The sequence below is a fragment of the Idiotropiscis lumnitzeri genome, chromosome 1 (genome assembly GCF_059441095.1).
Source record: "Idiotropiscis lumnitzeri isolate Australia: NSW breed Sydney's pygmy pipehorse chromosome 1, RoL_Ilum_1.0, whole genome shotgun sequence".
Lineage (NCBI taxonomy): Eukaryota > Metazoa > Chordata > Actinopteri > Syngnathiformes > Syngnathidae > Idiotropiscis > Idiotropiscis lumnitzeri.
In genome coordinates, this window is record NC_142391.1 from 6,066,020 (window position 1) to 6,080,648 (window position 14,629).

General features: G+C 42.1%; 1 protein-coding gene across 9 annotated transcripts in view; it reads right to left on the reverse strand.

Moving 5' to 3' along the window:
• pcnt (pericentrin) overlaps positions 1–14,629 on the reverse strand; it is a 49,659-nt gene that overhangs the window by 31,249 nt on the left and 3,781 nt on the right. For all 9 annotated transcript variants that reach the window (XM_088313329.1, XM_088313320.1, XM_088313265.1 and 6 more), the window contains 21 exons: positions 13,907–14,083; positions 12,503–12,622; positions 12,236–12,385; positions 10,408–11,243; positions 9,407–9,739; positions 7,776–8,124; positions 6,787–7,182; positions 5,472–5,690; positions 5,196–5,291; positions 4,836–4,979; positions 4,540–4,741; positions 4,379–4,446; positions 4,054–4,297; positions 3,575–3,675; positions 2,969–3,083; positions 2,645–2,771; positions 1,911–2,030; positions 1,770–1,848; positions 1,287–1,370; positions 1,074–1,185; positions 65–105 (listed from right to left, as the gene is read on the reverse strand). In XM_088313329.1, coding sequence (XP_088169455.1) covers positions 65–105; positions 1,074–1,185; positions 1,287–1,370; positions 1,770–1,848; positions 1,911–2,030; positions 2,645–2,771; positions 2,969–3,083; positions 3,575–3,675; positions 4,054–4,297; positions 4,379–4,446; positions 4,540–4,741; positions 4,836–4,979; positions 5,196–5,291; positions 5,472–5,690; positions 6,787–7,182; positions 7,776–8,124; positions 9,407–9,739; positions 10,408–11,243; positions 12,236–12,385; positions 12,503–12,622; positions 13,907–14,083 — 4,113 coding nt within the window. The remainder of the gene's footprint in view (positions 1–64; positions 106–1,073; positions 1,186–1,286; positions 1,371–1,769; positions 1,849–1,910; positions 2,031–2,644; positions 2,772–2,968; positions 3,084–3,574; positions 3,676–4,053; positions 4,298–4,378; positions 4,447–4,539; positions 4,742–4,835; positions 4,980–5,195; positions 5,292–5,471; positions 5,691–6,786; positions 7,183–7,775; positions 8,125–9,406; positions 9,740–10,407; positions 11,244–12,235; positions 12,386–12,502; positions 12,623–13,906; positions 14,084–14,629) is intronic.

Genomic DNA, 14,629 nt, shown 5'->3' on the forward strand with positions numbered 1-14,629 from the left:
ATTGAAATGAGCACATTGTGACAAACAGCAGCCATTTTATATGTATTCAGCTTTATCCTCTCACCTCGACTTGTCTCGCCATCTCCATGTGGACGCGAGTGACTTCTGCAAGAGATGAGTTAAGGGTGAATTCATTTACACTGAATGCCAAAATATGTTGTGGTTCGGCATTCATTTGAAGAATGTTTTGGGATTCTATCCTCCATTCACTGATAATCTAATCAAAGTACCGTATTTTCGCGGCCAAAAGTTGCGCCGTATAAATGGGCGCAGCATCAGTTGTAGGTGCCATTTCTGTATTTAGCACATACATTGGGGAGGGATGTCACTAGTCACGGTTTTAAATCAAAACCAAAACTATGACTGAACAGCATACAAGCAAACAATGAAACAAAGAAACATAAAACATGCATCTCTCATGCCATTCATATCCCAAATAAAAATAACACAAAAAGAATATTGCAATGCATTCTGGGAGCCAATCAGCCTCAGCCAATTAGATGTCTGGTGAGAGGTGTGAGGGGTGTGCTTAGGGCAATGTGTTTTGTCTATTGTCTAAACCTGTGATATTTCTTGCTTGCAATAACATGAATGATAAGACAGACTACGACATCGTGGACAGCATCCCTTTTGTCCAGCTTTCTCCCGCAAGCACATACTGGTCTGTTCTGACTCTCTCTCAAACCATCACCAAAAGATTTATTTGTCACAATCAATTCAAAGCGCAATAGTCTCAGAATTTAACCAGCAGGGTGTGCTAACACGCACTCTGTAATGCCCAAGGAGCATCGGCTGTTGCTCGAGTAAATATCATATGTACGAATCTATGGGTCTCAGTCTATACACAAAGCGTGTCGCATTATGGGGCGCCCTGTCTGATTTGGGGAGTTTTATAGACTTAAAAGTGCGCCTTATGGTCATGAAAATACGGTGTTTCAGTTTGGCATTATTAAAAAATGTTTTTTTAAAATGACAAAATAAATTAGTCACCCTGACTCAAACTTTTCGATGAACTTGATGAACAGCCCAGGCCCAGCAAATGGTGCCATGAACATTTTGATATAGTAAAGCACCTTGTAAGTGACGGTCAGAAAGTTTGGCTCGGAGCTGCTCTTGTTCCAAGGAATGGCGATTCTTCACTGCCTGCAGTTCGCTGTAGTAATGGTCCGCAAGATCTGAACGGACCTAACAGAACAGGCAGAGAGGGCGATGGGTGAATTTACTTCCGTGTGAAAACGATGGGGTGGGGGAGGTTAAGAGTCAAAGACAGAATAAACTAGTCTTACCTGGTGCAATTCTTCCTTAAAGGATGATTGGAGGTCACTGAGCTCCATTTTGAGTTTGTCCTCCATTTCATTGTAAAGCATTTTCTGGATATGACAAAAATATTAGGACATAGTAGATATATGTTCCATGCCTTCAAGCACTGGAGTCAATTTTAAAGCTCTGACAGCACCATAGAAGTTGTGGTATTAATTATTCTTTTACTTGACAAATATCAAATTGTACCGAAAAAAATAAATAAATACAAATAAAAAAGAGAACATAGAATCATTCAACTAGCAAACATTTCTTTATAAAACAGAATTCTATTGATGATCCCATCCAATAATTCAGTAATAGTATAAAAAATGTTTTTTCCATTATTAAACGACCAAACAACAACAAATGTGCACGACACGTGCAGGTATTTTTTTTCTCCACTTGGGGTCACCCTCCTCACATGCTACACTTCGCGACCTTAAGTTTGACCGAAGTAAAAGTCATACCTTTTGCTTGTCCACTTCAAGGCTGGTGTCGCATTGGCCGTCATCCGTTTGCTCTTCAGCAGGATTTTGAGAGACGAAGCTGAGACAAACATTTTATTGAAGTATTTTAGGAGATTTGTTGAGGTGGCTTCGCTGCTGTACCTGCGGTCGGTGGTTTTAAGCACAGACTCCTCCAAAGCACTTTCCACCAGTTTCAGCTGGAGCAGGGCAATTTCTTCTCGGTAGGTCTCCTCAGACACTCGCAACCGCTGCTCAAAATACCTGAAGGGAGGAGTGCCGGCATGATTAAATTTCTCACAGGGAAACATTATTTAAAATAACATGGATAAATTTGGTTACCGTATTTTCCGGACTAGAAGCCGCTACTTTTTGAGGGGCGCCCTGTTGTTTAGAAAATACCCTAAAGAAATCTCAATTTTTTTTCTCATTTGGGTCTGTTCTGTTTTAATTAGCAAAGTTGTTGCCGTGTTAAAAGGCACTGTTTTAACAATTTGTTTATGTGCATTCACAGTACAAAATTAAAAAAAAAAATTTCAACATAGAAAACTGCGGCTTATAGCCTGGTGCAGCTTGTACATCTTTTATTTATTTATTATTAATTTTTTTAAGAGTAGCTGCGGCTTATATTCGGGTGCCAATTATAGTCCGTAAAACACGGTAAGAGCTTTATCTCTGAAAGAATTAAATGCAAAAGTCAAGCTACAACTAAGTATTTTGTGACGCTGTTTAGTTGTGTGCCATGAAATTGTTGATTATTAAATATGCGCCTTGGAATAATAAAAGATGGGAAACAATACATTCAGCAAACCTAATGAGGAGATCAGTTTCCGTTTCACTATGACATAAAAAGACAACACTTCAGTGTTTAGAAATACCTCCTAAGGCTTTCCAGCTCAGCTTCATTCTGCTCTTTGATTTCACGCTTTTGTTCGGTAAAATCGGCTTTGAGGCGCTCAATGTCGTCCACACGGGACGAGCGGGCCAGCAGCTGCTCCTTCAGCTCTGAGATGACAAAAATAAAAAAAGGGTTGATGCCTGGAGCAAAACATTTTCAGGTTTTCCTTTCCTCAGTCATATCGAGTTTCCTTACCGAGTGGAACCAGTCGATACAAAAATGTCACCGCGTGTTCTCAAGGTTGTTAAATCAAGACTTTTGATGAACAGGCACTCTGATGTTGGGTTATATCCATAAATCTCACCTCCAAGCTCTTGACGGCTGGCTCTCATGCTCTCCAGCTGAGTCCACAACTGACCGACTTCCTGTTGTGAACTCTTCTTCAGCAGATCTTTCTCCTCCTGTAACCGTGACACCTGCTTGACAGAGCCAAAGCATGACAGCACAATTTTAGAGCGGTCTTGAATGGTGGCCAGCCTAAGGCACACCTGAGCAATAATCAGGTGCAACATGCTATGTCAGGGGAATATTTGAAAGAATTAGCCCTTTTGTGTAAATGAATTAAAAAAAAATAATAAAAAAAAATAATAAAAAAAATAAAATCTGAGTTTACTTTAACGATGGGGAGAAAAAAAATAAAATAAGTTAAAAAAAAAAAAAAGATTGCGTGCATAATTTTGTTCAGCGTATTAATGGGCCAAGAACGCTTCCCTTCATCATTCTTATTGTGGCAACAGACTTGGAGTAAGCGAGAAATCGACTTCAGCCCAAACCAATTTCAAGCAGATTGGAGTGAGAAAATCCCGTACTAAAAAAATAATCACAAAGGATAATCTGACTTGAATTGGAAGAAAGGGAAAAAGCTCAAATTTGGCCTGATTGCCAATCCTTCTTTGTACATGATTGTCACCTCTTCCAGCAAATGCCACTGCTTCTCCTCTAGTTGCCGCACTTGCTGCTCTCTCTCCTGCAGCAACAAATTGTGGCTGGACATCAACTCCTCCAGAGAAGCTGAATGTCATTTGGAGAAAAAGACAGTCAATATCAAATATTCAGAAAGTATTCACAACATTTCACTTTTTTTTTTTACGACGTTACTCTAAAATTGAATACTTTTTATTTTTTTTCCCCCCCTCAAAATTCTATGCACAAGACCACGTGATTAAATGACATATTTAACATGTGATGTTTTTATTTAATATATTTGCAAAAATCCCCCCCCACAACAGTCATTATGGGATCTTGTGTGTAGAATTTTGAAGGAGTAATTAAATTTTTTTTCATGATCCATTTAGGAATAAGGCGACAACAAAAAGTGGAAATATGAACTGCGAAAACTTTTCAAATGTAATGTAAATCTTGATTTGTAATGAAATGTGTGAAACTCACATGCAGATTTCTTCAGTTCCTGCTTTTGCTCCTGACTGGAACGCTCCAAACTCTCCAGGCGTGCGTTTGACTCTTGCAGCTCCGTCCGAGTGTGGGACAAAGACTCCGTGGCTTCCATCAAAGCTTGGCTGGTCTGGGCGAGCGAAGCCTGCGTTTTGGCGAGTTCTGTTTGGGCGCTGGCGAGGCTTTCCTGGAGTGTCGACTGGGTCATTTCAGCTTGGGCTGCCCACTCTGACTTTAGAACCTGTAAAAAGAACAGAAGATGAAAGAACCTAAATGCATAAATATGAAAACACAGCAATGAAAGTCTTTTGGAAATCCTCACCTTTATCTCTTTGGTCCGATTTTCCTCCATTGAACCTTTCTCATCAGCAAATCGCTTCTCCAGCTCTTCTGAACAAACAAATTAACAAACAAAGAATGTTGAAACAATAGATTTATTTTTAGAAAAAGAATAATTGAAGCCCTCTGTAGTCAGTCACTCACCCATGTCACGTTGATGCAACTCACGAAATTGGTGCCGCTGTGCCTCATTCTGCTCCCTGATGCGCTTCAGTTCCAACAGGTGCTGGTCCCGCAAGGACGCCTGAACTTTAGCGAGAGTGGACTCCCGGGAGACCTCAAGCTGGGATGAGTGAAGATGGGTCAGGCTCAGGCGCAAGGCTTCCAGCTCACGGCTTTGCTTGGCCTTCACGGGAGAAGACAACAATGAGGAGCCCAAATTTGGTTGGGCAAATAAAATAAAATTAAATAAAAATAGGGCTTAAGTTTAATTTCTGTACCTGTGCCTGTTCCATTTCAACCTGATGCGCAGCCTCCAGACTCTCCGTTACCTCCAAAGCGACTTTCAGCTTCAGCTGATTGATTTCCTCATCGTGTTTCTCCTTCAGCTCCAACACCGTCCGCTCATGTTCGCGTTCCGTCACCTGCAGATGGAAACAATTAAGAACAACCGCAGGCTCTGAAAAGTGATCACGACAAATGGAGCTGTGTATTACCAATGTACTGACACATTTGCATTCAAGACATAATACCTATGAACCAATTTCAGATAAATATATTCTAAAATAAATGAAAAAATATTTCAGGATTCTTGAGATGAAATGCTCAGTGGTCAGGATTAATGAAATCATCTTGAGTACCTGCTTAATGAGACTGATGTGTCGCTTCTGCTCCTGCTCCATGGTCACTTTTTGTGCCAGCAGCTCAGAATCCATGCGGCTGTTCAAATCTGACATCTACATATTGATGCAGGTGTGGGGGGAAAAAAAAAAAAAAAAACACAGCTCACAGTAACTGTTTACCACACAGAGTCCACATTTTTAAACATTCCAAACCAGGAAAAAACATCGAACTCGAATGTATTTTTCAACAACGATGAGATGCAGTCATAACTTGAGCAGTTCCTCGGGCCCCACCTCATGTTGGTGTCGATCCAGGAGGTCTGCCATCTCTTGCTGGTGAAACGTCCGGAGCCTCTCCGTGGCCTCCTCCACGGCCAAGACCTGCCTCTCCATCAAAGCCTTCACCTCCTCCTCCCGCTCCTTCCTCAACTCCTCAAGGATTTCCCTCACATCTTGAACGTCTTTATCCTTCTCCAATCTCTCATCCTCCCATTTCTCCCTCTCTTCAGACAACTGTAGGAGAAAAAAAAAACATGATGTTCAGTTCATCTCAAGTGAAAATGGCACCGTTCAGGAATTGTGTTTTTAAGTAAACGTGGCATGGAAATGGTTGCGAGACGACTGGTTAGCACAATGGCCTCACAGTGCACAGGTCATGGGTTTGAGTCTGGCTCCCGCCTTCCTGTGTGGAGTTTGCATGTTCTCCCTGTGCCTGCGTGGGTTTCCTCCCACATTCCAAAAACATGCATGGCAGGTTGATTGGACGCTCTAAATTGCCTCTAGGCATGAGTGTGAGCACGGCTGGTTGTTCGTCTACGTGTGCCCTGCGAGTGGCGGGCAACCGTTTCAGGGTGTACCCCACCTACCGCTCGAAGATAGCTGGGATAGGCTCCAGAGGATAAGCGGTACTGATAATGGATGGAAATGGTTGGCGTTCTTGTGAGAATAAAGAAGGTATGATATTCTTAACATTACTTGTGATTTGAATTGATTTATTCTGATTTTGTGAATGCTTTTTCAGGCCTTACCGAATCCCACAGATTCATGCATAACTATACTGAATACAGCGTTGGTGTCACACTCTGGCCCGTGGGTCAAATTTGGCCCGCAGTGTAATTATCTGTGGCCCGTGACGCTATACCAAATGACTACTATACCATTTTACATTCTATGATAATGGTAACAGTCAAAATGATATTCCTGCATTACAATTGTAATTTAAAAAAACTTAACGTATCACATTAATAAAACCACTTATAATAAAACTCCCCCTTTCCCCCTCCCAAAAAATATATTGTTTTAAAAAATTAAATGCAGGCCTGTGGCTTTGTTCAAGTTTTACATTTCGGCCCACTGTTTATATTTGAGTTTGGCACTCCTGGAATACAGTCATTTATGGAACATGGTTTTGTCAATGTGTACATACTAGATGCATCATTTTGGAGCTTTATGATGCTGTACAATTTAAATGCTTTGATGGCATCCAGTGACACCTAGAAGCACTCACAACCCCCTCACTTCACAGATTTTTGCTATTCGCAGCAAGGCTCAGTCCACTGTCCCCCGTGAATCGACTGTATCCCAACTTTTTGTGACTGGTATGTCTCACCTGAGCATCCTTGGCTTGCAGCAACTTCTCAAAGCGTTCGAGCTCCTCCTTGAGAACCCGCTCCATTGACATCATCTGTTCACCCATCTCCTCTTCTTTCCTCCTGGATCGGTCTTTCTCCTGCTTTGCCAGAGCTTGGGCCTCCTCCAGGTTGACAATCTCCGCTTCCAGTTCACGCCAGCGCTTCTCAGCACTTTGCAAACTGCTGCACTTCTTCTCCAGTTCCACCTGCAGGTTTTTGATCTCAGTTTGGACATCTCGTAGCTTGGTGAGTGTGCTTTGGAGCTCCTCCGTCGTTCGGTCCATCGCCGCGTTTCTTTCGTCCAGCAGAGCAGATGTGGTTTGATGCTTTCTTTTCGTCTCTTCAAGCTCCGACAGGAGTTCATTGAAATTTTCCTGAGGGGAGAGAAATAACATTCGCATCATTTCAGCAGAATTAGTGGATACAAGGGAAAAAAAAAAAAAAAAGCAAACGAGGAAGACAAAAAAATAAAAAAATAACCATAGATTTAGAGTTTTGGTCATAAATAAATAAATGTCTAAATTTTTTGGGGGAGTTTAATGATGTCTTCATAAGTATATATGAAAGCATTTCAGCAGTCTAAATAAGCACATTTTAATAACAGGTGTGGGCAAACAACGGCCTGGGGGCCACACGCGGCCCATTAAAGGTTTTAATGCGGCCCGCTGAACTTGAAAAAAATGCAATAAATAAACCTTTTTAATGTTTTATTTTCTAAATACTGTGATGTGTCAAAAACATACATTTTGTTGCAATGCTTTTGTTCACTTTCATTTAAAATTAAATGCATTCTTTTTCTCCGATGAGGTGAGGTAACCAAAAAATTCATCTGCTCCTGGTCCGGCCCCTCTGTCGAATTTTAAAACCCATTGTGGCCCACCAATCAAAAGGTTTGCCCACCCTTGTTTTATACAATATGTGTGAGAGGTGATCTTGAACTATATTACTGGTCTTTTTCTAAATGTACCTGCAGAGTTTGCAGACGGTTGTCAGCATGAAAAGTACCATCGTCAATCTGCTTAATCTCCTGTAGAGACACTTCCAGCATCTCCTGCTGGTTTTGATGTGACAGGAAAGGTGTCTCGTTCACCGCGTTTAGCTCCTTAAACGATTTATCGTCTAATGAAGGGACCAGCTGGGAAGTATCAGCTGAGATTTCTGCAGCCTCTTCCTCCAGTGAGGCAGCTGTTTTGTTCTTAAGGCCATCTTGTTTGAGACTTTTCAAGTTCATCTCCTCCTCGGCGCATCTCCTCCTCTCTTTCTCCTCCTCGAGCTCCCTGAGTGCTTCCATGAGCTCCTCTGTAACTTGAGCCCACCTGGACAAAGATGACGGAAAAGAGATGTGAGCTTGAGCCAAATGGCAGAAGTGGGAGTAGGACACATTTGTGCGAGTCTTCAGTCTCAAATCTTTTCAAGCACATGTCAAGTTATTGTGCCATAAATCAAGAAAGTCAAATGGAGTTTGGGTTAAGCAATTAACCAGTCATACAAGCTTACTCCTTGTCCCAAAACATTTCCGTACTCTCCAATACAGCGGTACCCAATCATCGGTTTGTGGAAGGGCTCGCGATAAAAAATAAATAATTAAATAATTTAAAAAATTTTTTTGCGGTTGTTAGCTGTAGCTGCTTTTTACCAAACCTATTTTGAGTTTTACCCACCTAAATTGATCAAGTCAATTTACTCCATTGAACAATTTTTTTTCTCGAATGTCAAGTTAAAAAATGTCAATAGCCAGCCTCTAGATTTATTGTGCAAATGGATGTCACTGTCGAGGATGCTGCAGCAAATTTGTCCCGAGTACATTTATCCAGGCTAAAGCTATGTGGAAAAACCACATTAGAATTTGATTGGAGAGTCATGGTTTTGTCCGCTTTTGTTACCAGTTTACTTCCTAGATCAGGCGTAGGCAAACTACGGCCCAGGGGCCACATGCGGCTCGTTAGACGTTTTAATCCGGCCTGCCGAACTTGACAAAAAATTAAAAGAATAAAGCTTGTTAAGGTTTTATTTTCTAAATACTGTGGTTTTTCAAAGTCATATATATTGTTGTAATGCTTTTGTTCCCTTTCATTTAAAATTAAATATATTTTATTTCTCAGATGAGGTGAGGTTACCAAAACACTCCATCTGCTCCTGGTCCGGCCCCTCCGTCAAATTTAAGAACACATTGTGGCCCACCAATCAAAAAGTTTGCCCACCCCTGTCCTAGATGAAATGCTCGTATATTTGTGTTCTCATTTGTAAGCATTATACGCAAACTGTGTAACTTAATTATAAATACTGACATATCAAGAAGAATGATGAGTTCATGTTTTTTTTTTTTTTTATATTTCATGACAATTAATGGTCCATCTGATGACTTGTGTCAATAATACATAAATCACTGGGCTTCGATTCTCCATTCTAAAAGTTCTGCAGTGTTAGTGGTTGGGATGCCAAATGTTGGTGGATAGCCAGGATTGACTTTTCTTTAAAAAAAAAAAACAACAAACATGAGTTTCAACCCACCCAGTCCCAAAAATTGTCGACTTAATATGAGCTCGCGTCAAGTCCCGCACTTCTACAAAACGGAGAACACTTCAGTTTTCCCTCTACCTGTTCCTAGCCTCCTCCAGTTCTTCGGTGGTCTTGTAGACTTCCTCTCGCAACAGATTCAAGTCATGGTCCTTCATAGACAGCTCCTGCCGCAGCTCCCCGCACTGCTGATTCAGCAACTCTTTGGCAATGTCCGTCTCTCTGAAAAGATGCTCGGAAATGCCGCTCGTGCCCACCGGTTCAAAAACTGAGTCGTTGAGCCATAAGGGGTTTGAACCATCAGCCATGTGAAGGGAGGGGGAGTCGTTGTGGACGTCCGAGTCCTCTTTGGGGGGACAGTTGGAGATGGACAACAGAGGTTGGTCGCAGAAAACGTCGCTGTTCAGCTCAAAGCTGCAAGGAGAAAGGCAAAAGGTAATTACAGGCCAGATGCAGCTTGCCACGTCATTTTATGTGGCTTGCAAAAACCTTGTGAATCCTGAAATGTAAGAAAAAATAAAATAAAAATAAAATGCAACAATTGCGAGGGAAAGAAAAAAATAAAATCTTTAAGTTTCAACTGTCCCCCAAAAATTGTAAATAGTAAATTACCATCTTTTCCGGACTATAAGGCGCTACTTTTTTCCCTAGATTTTGAACCATGCGGCTAATACAAAGGTGTGACTGGTCTGTGGATTTTGCTTTCACCACTAGGGGCGCTCTATAGTTCAGACAATACATTAAATAAATCTAGATTTTTTTTTTCTTGGGTCTGTTTTGTTTTAATTAGCAAAGTTGTTTCCATGTTCAAAGGCACTGTTTTAACAATCTGTTTATGTACCTTTATGTGCATTCGCAGTACAAAATTGTTCTGTACATTTTTCCAAAATTAGTTGCTTATATACAGGTGTGGCTTATAGTCCAAAAAATCCATAAAAAGGTGACTTTAGAAATCACAAAAATTGATTAAATTCCCCACCCTCTGTAAATTTCATAACATTTGATGACATAAAAGGAGTGAGGTGGAGACCAATGCAGAGTTAAGAATGTCAAAGTAAAAATAAGAGGAGGAGTGGACAAACCTTCGGTCTGAAGAGATGTCCAGCTGACTGCAAGGCGCAACTGGAACCATTGAAGATTGTGCAAAGTAGCGCTCCATAAAAAGGTTCCCAGATAATGATACATTCATGTTGTCCTGATCTGTTCCCGATTCATCACTGTTTTTGTCAGCGCTGGTGATCTCAGCAAAACTAAAACCGGCTTTGGCCTGATTGTGGAGATCCTTGGAAGCTTTTAGTCCCATGACTTCTTTCGTGCTCTCCTCCAACAGCTGGTTGACCCTCTCTAGCTCTTCTGTGTGCTCCTCTTTCAACTTCCTCACAGCCGCCTCCTGTCTTAGTCGCTCATCCTCAAAGTTTTGGAAACGGCGGGTGAACGCGGCTTCCTCGTCGCACCATCTTCTCTGTGACTCTTCCTCCCCCTGAAGCTTCTTCTTCAGCTGCAGCAGCTCTCTATTGAGCACCTCCTTTTCCTCTAGGCAGCGATTCCGGACTTGGCTCAGCTGGGTCTGCAGGTCCTTTCTTTCAACCTCCATTAACGAAAGCACATGTTGGTGATTCTCCTTCTCTTTTTCCAGTTCAGAACACAGGCGAAGGCAGTTGTCCTGCTCCTCTTGTAGCTTAGCTCTCAGCTCAGATAAGGCGGTGTCCGTCTCTGTCTCGCTGTCAGTGCTGAAGCCCTCGCCGCTGGTTCGGGAGCAGAGGCCGGTGCTTTCCGACTGCTCCGGCGACGGATCTTCCATGTTGAGGTCCTCATTTTGGGAGTTGTGCATTTGCTGTTGCTTGGCCACATCACAGATGTCTGCACCCGGCTGATTTTTAAGGCGTTGAAAGCCCTCACTGGTCTGCATCACAGAATACTTGCAGATTAAAGTTTAGGACACTTTCGGACTCAAATTGAGTTTCAATGATAGTTTGACTTAAGAATGCATGAACGTAAAAATAATAATAATAATAAATTAATAAATAAATAATTTGGGTAAGCCGGCAAAGAAAACATATCAACAGAATCCCTGCCTTGAATATTCACTGGTGCCACATTCTTGGCCATAATCTAGACCAGGCGTGGGCAAACTACAGCACAGGGACCACATGCGGCCCGTTAAACGTTTTAACCCGGCCTGCCGAACTTGAAAAAAATGAAATGAATAAACCTTGTTAATGTTTTATTTTCTAAATACTGTGGCGTGTCAAATACATATATTGTTGTAATGCTTTTGTTCACTTTCATTTAAAATTTAATGTATTTTTTTTTCTCCGATGAGGTGAGGTTACCAAAACACTCCATCCATCTGCTCTTGGTCCGGCCCTTCTGTCAAATTTTAGAACCCATTGTGGCCCGCCAATCCAAATGTTTGCCCACCTTTGTTCTAGACAAACATTTTCAGTCTATGTCCAACTTTGTACTGCACTAAAACACTCAATGAATGTTTCAGACTCTTACCACCCTCTACTGGTGGTAAGTCGACACTGCAGTCAAGCTTTGGGGAATCAGCACATTTTTGACAAATTTTTGTGAGGTCCAGCTCAGGCGAAGGTTAGTTAATCAAAAAGTTACAATCCATCCATGGTATGGACTTCGGAATTTGATTATTCTTTTTTTTTTAAAGTTCTCTTATGTAAGACGAAACCAAAAACGCCCATCTTGTTTTACAGTGCATGCGCTGAGCCGACGACACTGTTACTTCCATGTATGGAAGCAGTAACCCACCCAACCGTTTCTTTCCCACTGCGTACTGGTTAATCAACAACCATTGAACATTCCCAATCACACATCACTCATTTTGAGTCTTCTCGTAACCCAAGAAGCATGTTTCCGGTCATTTCAGCGGCAATTGTGTATTAAGTATACCTGTTGGAGCTGTTTCTGTAGGGCTTGGACCTTGCCGGCGAGGGACTGCACTTCCAGCTGGAACTCATCTCGACTAGACTGGGCCTCTTGCAGTTTGGAGCTGAGCTTGGCGATGATTTCATTGCGCTTCTCCACAGCTTGCTTTAACTGCTAAAATGGTGACCCCAAAAAAATATATTATTTCTGTGTTAGCGTAGGTTAGGTGTATTTAAAAATGTGTAAAATTTGGGACCCGCATTGCGACCAACACAATGCATTGATGAGTACCTGTAACTGTTCTTGACTGGTGAGCGCAACCAGCTCCTCGTCCTTCAGTTCAACGACGGGTGAAAAGCTTGCCTCCACCTTCTCTCCTTGAACTGCCACATTCTTGGGATTCAATGCATCCTTCGGAGACGGACATAGAGATTAAACACAAAATATATATTTTTAAAGGCACACTAATGTTAATGTTTATCCCCCCCCCCCTCCACAAAAAAAAGGCTGTAAATGTCAGTTAATCCCGGCCAGGTTGCCATGACAACGCGGCTCGCAGGCAACATGATGGTTAGTGACCCATTTCTGAAATGTATGTTTACAGAGCGGGAGAAGAGGGTTACGGGGTTACTCGCTAAAGCAAGCAATGAGGATGCAAATCATGGTGACACTGCACATGCCAAGACGATTGAGGCGTCACGTCAACACAAAGGCAAATTGGAGTAATAGAATTGAGCAGTGTCAAAAATAAATAAAACCAGCAGCGCTTCATATATAATAATTCTCCATTGCACCTTGGAAAATGTGTAGTTGAAAAGGGTTTTGAAAAAAATGAAACATGCCTAAAATAAGATACAATTGCAAGTATTCAATAAACAAGAATTGAGACCAGCTCTTATAAGAGATAAAGAAGAACCCACACATTGTAAGACGAGGAGGGCTAACGTGGGATGGTAAAATAATTAATTACATAAAAGTCTGTTAACGTAAGTTTTGAGAAGTAGTTGGCACCGATTTGGCATTTCTTATCCCCTCGAGCAGGTTGTTCCAAAGTTGAGGCGCCCTGAGGGAGAGGTCACCTTGAGTTTTTAAGCCTCAACTTCGGAACAACCTGTATGTTGTCACCTGAGAATTTGAGGCTGGCTCATAAAAAGGTTCAAAGTTCACTTTGGTAGCTCAGAAACAAACAGCGGTATCTTAGCTTGGGAATTTTTCACATTACTTGATTTTGTTTTTTCAGCTTGTGCCTTAAGCAAACATGATGGTAAAAAAAAAAGTTCATTTTGAAAGTTAATAAAGGTCGGCCAATTAACTTGTTCACTACCATTGACGGCTAAATACGTCAAAGAGACTTTTTTTTTTTTTTTTACTCTGCTGGTCGTGAATGAGTTAATCGGCCTGGTTCGTAGTTACACTTGTACGTTCTTATCCGATACAAAAATTAAGCTGTTATGGTGAGCTGGAAGAGATGATTCGCATTTTCATATATTTCAACAAAGAAAGTTGATTTCGAATACAAGTGTTGGAAGTGACGAGCGTGGTCACAGAATGAATTTAATGCCCACTGGAATCAGCAAAATCGATTCTAAATCGAACTGCAAGCCAATGTCGGGTTGCTAAAATTGGACTTTTGTGATGTCATCTGTCTGTGTGAAAAGATGCTGCAGCCGGAGGTGATAACTCGGCGCACAGTACCTCGTGTATGGAGTTCCCATCTGGCGCATTGTGATTCGGCGGCAGTGGCGGTGGCACTATGTGGGAGTCTTGCGTCGCACCGTCATCCTGCGCGACAGCCGGGCCCGTCCTCTTCGGCGTCTTTTTCGCCGCCCCCGTACCGTTGCTCTTCGCCCGCTTCTGTCGGAAGCTAGCAAGCTGCGCAGGAAGGACAGCGAGAGGTAGACGGACACGTACGTCAGCACCGCCGAGCACCACCACACTAGCAGCATGGCGGACTTTTTTTTTTCTTCCCCAAAATAGTTCAGAAAATCACAGAGAAAGAAAAAGTGAAGAGTCACAAAAAGTGTGCGCCGTTGGTCATCCCCAGTCTGGTGAATCAATGCGGGACAATTAAAAAGTGGAAGAAATCCCAAACCTGAGCTTAGAAGAGGCCACACATGCAAAATTAGATCTTGTTCATTTTAAAATGACGCTTCTTCTCTTTCTCTCTGCTTCTCTCTCGCACGCTCATTTTTTAAGCAGCTTAAATCAGACTAGTCGTTCACATTGTGACAGAGACCCCCCGTGAAGCCCCTCCATCGACACGTGACCACCATTTTGTCGATGCAGGTGGCAGATTCTCCTGTCACTCCTTCACCTCTCACCATAATGCGAGCATTGCACAGCGTCGATCGACACGCAAACTCTGAATAAGGGATGCTATGAGTCTAGACGGAGAAAAACAGGGCGGAGCATCAGGAC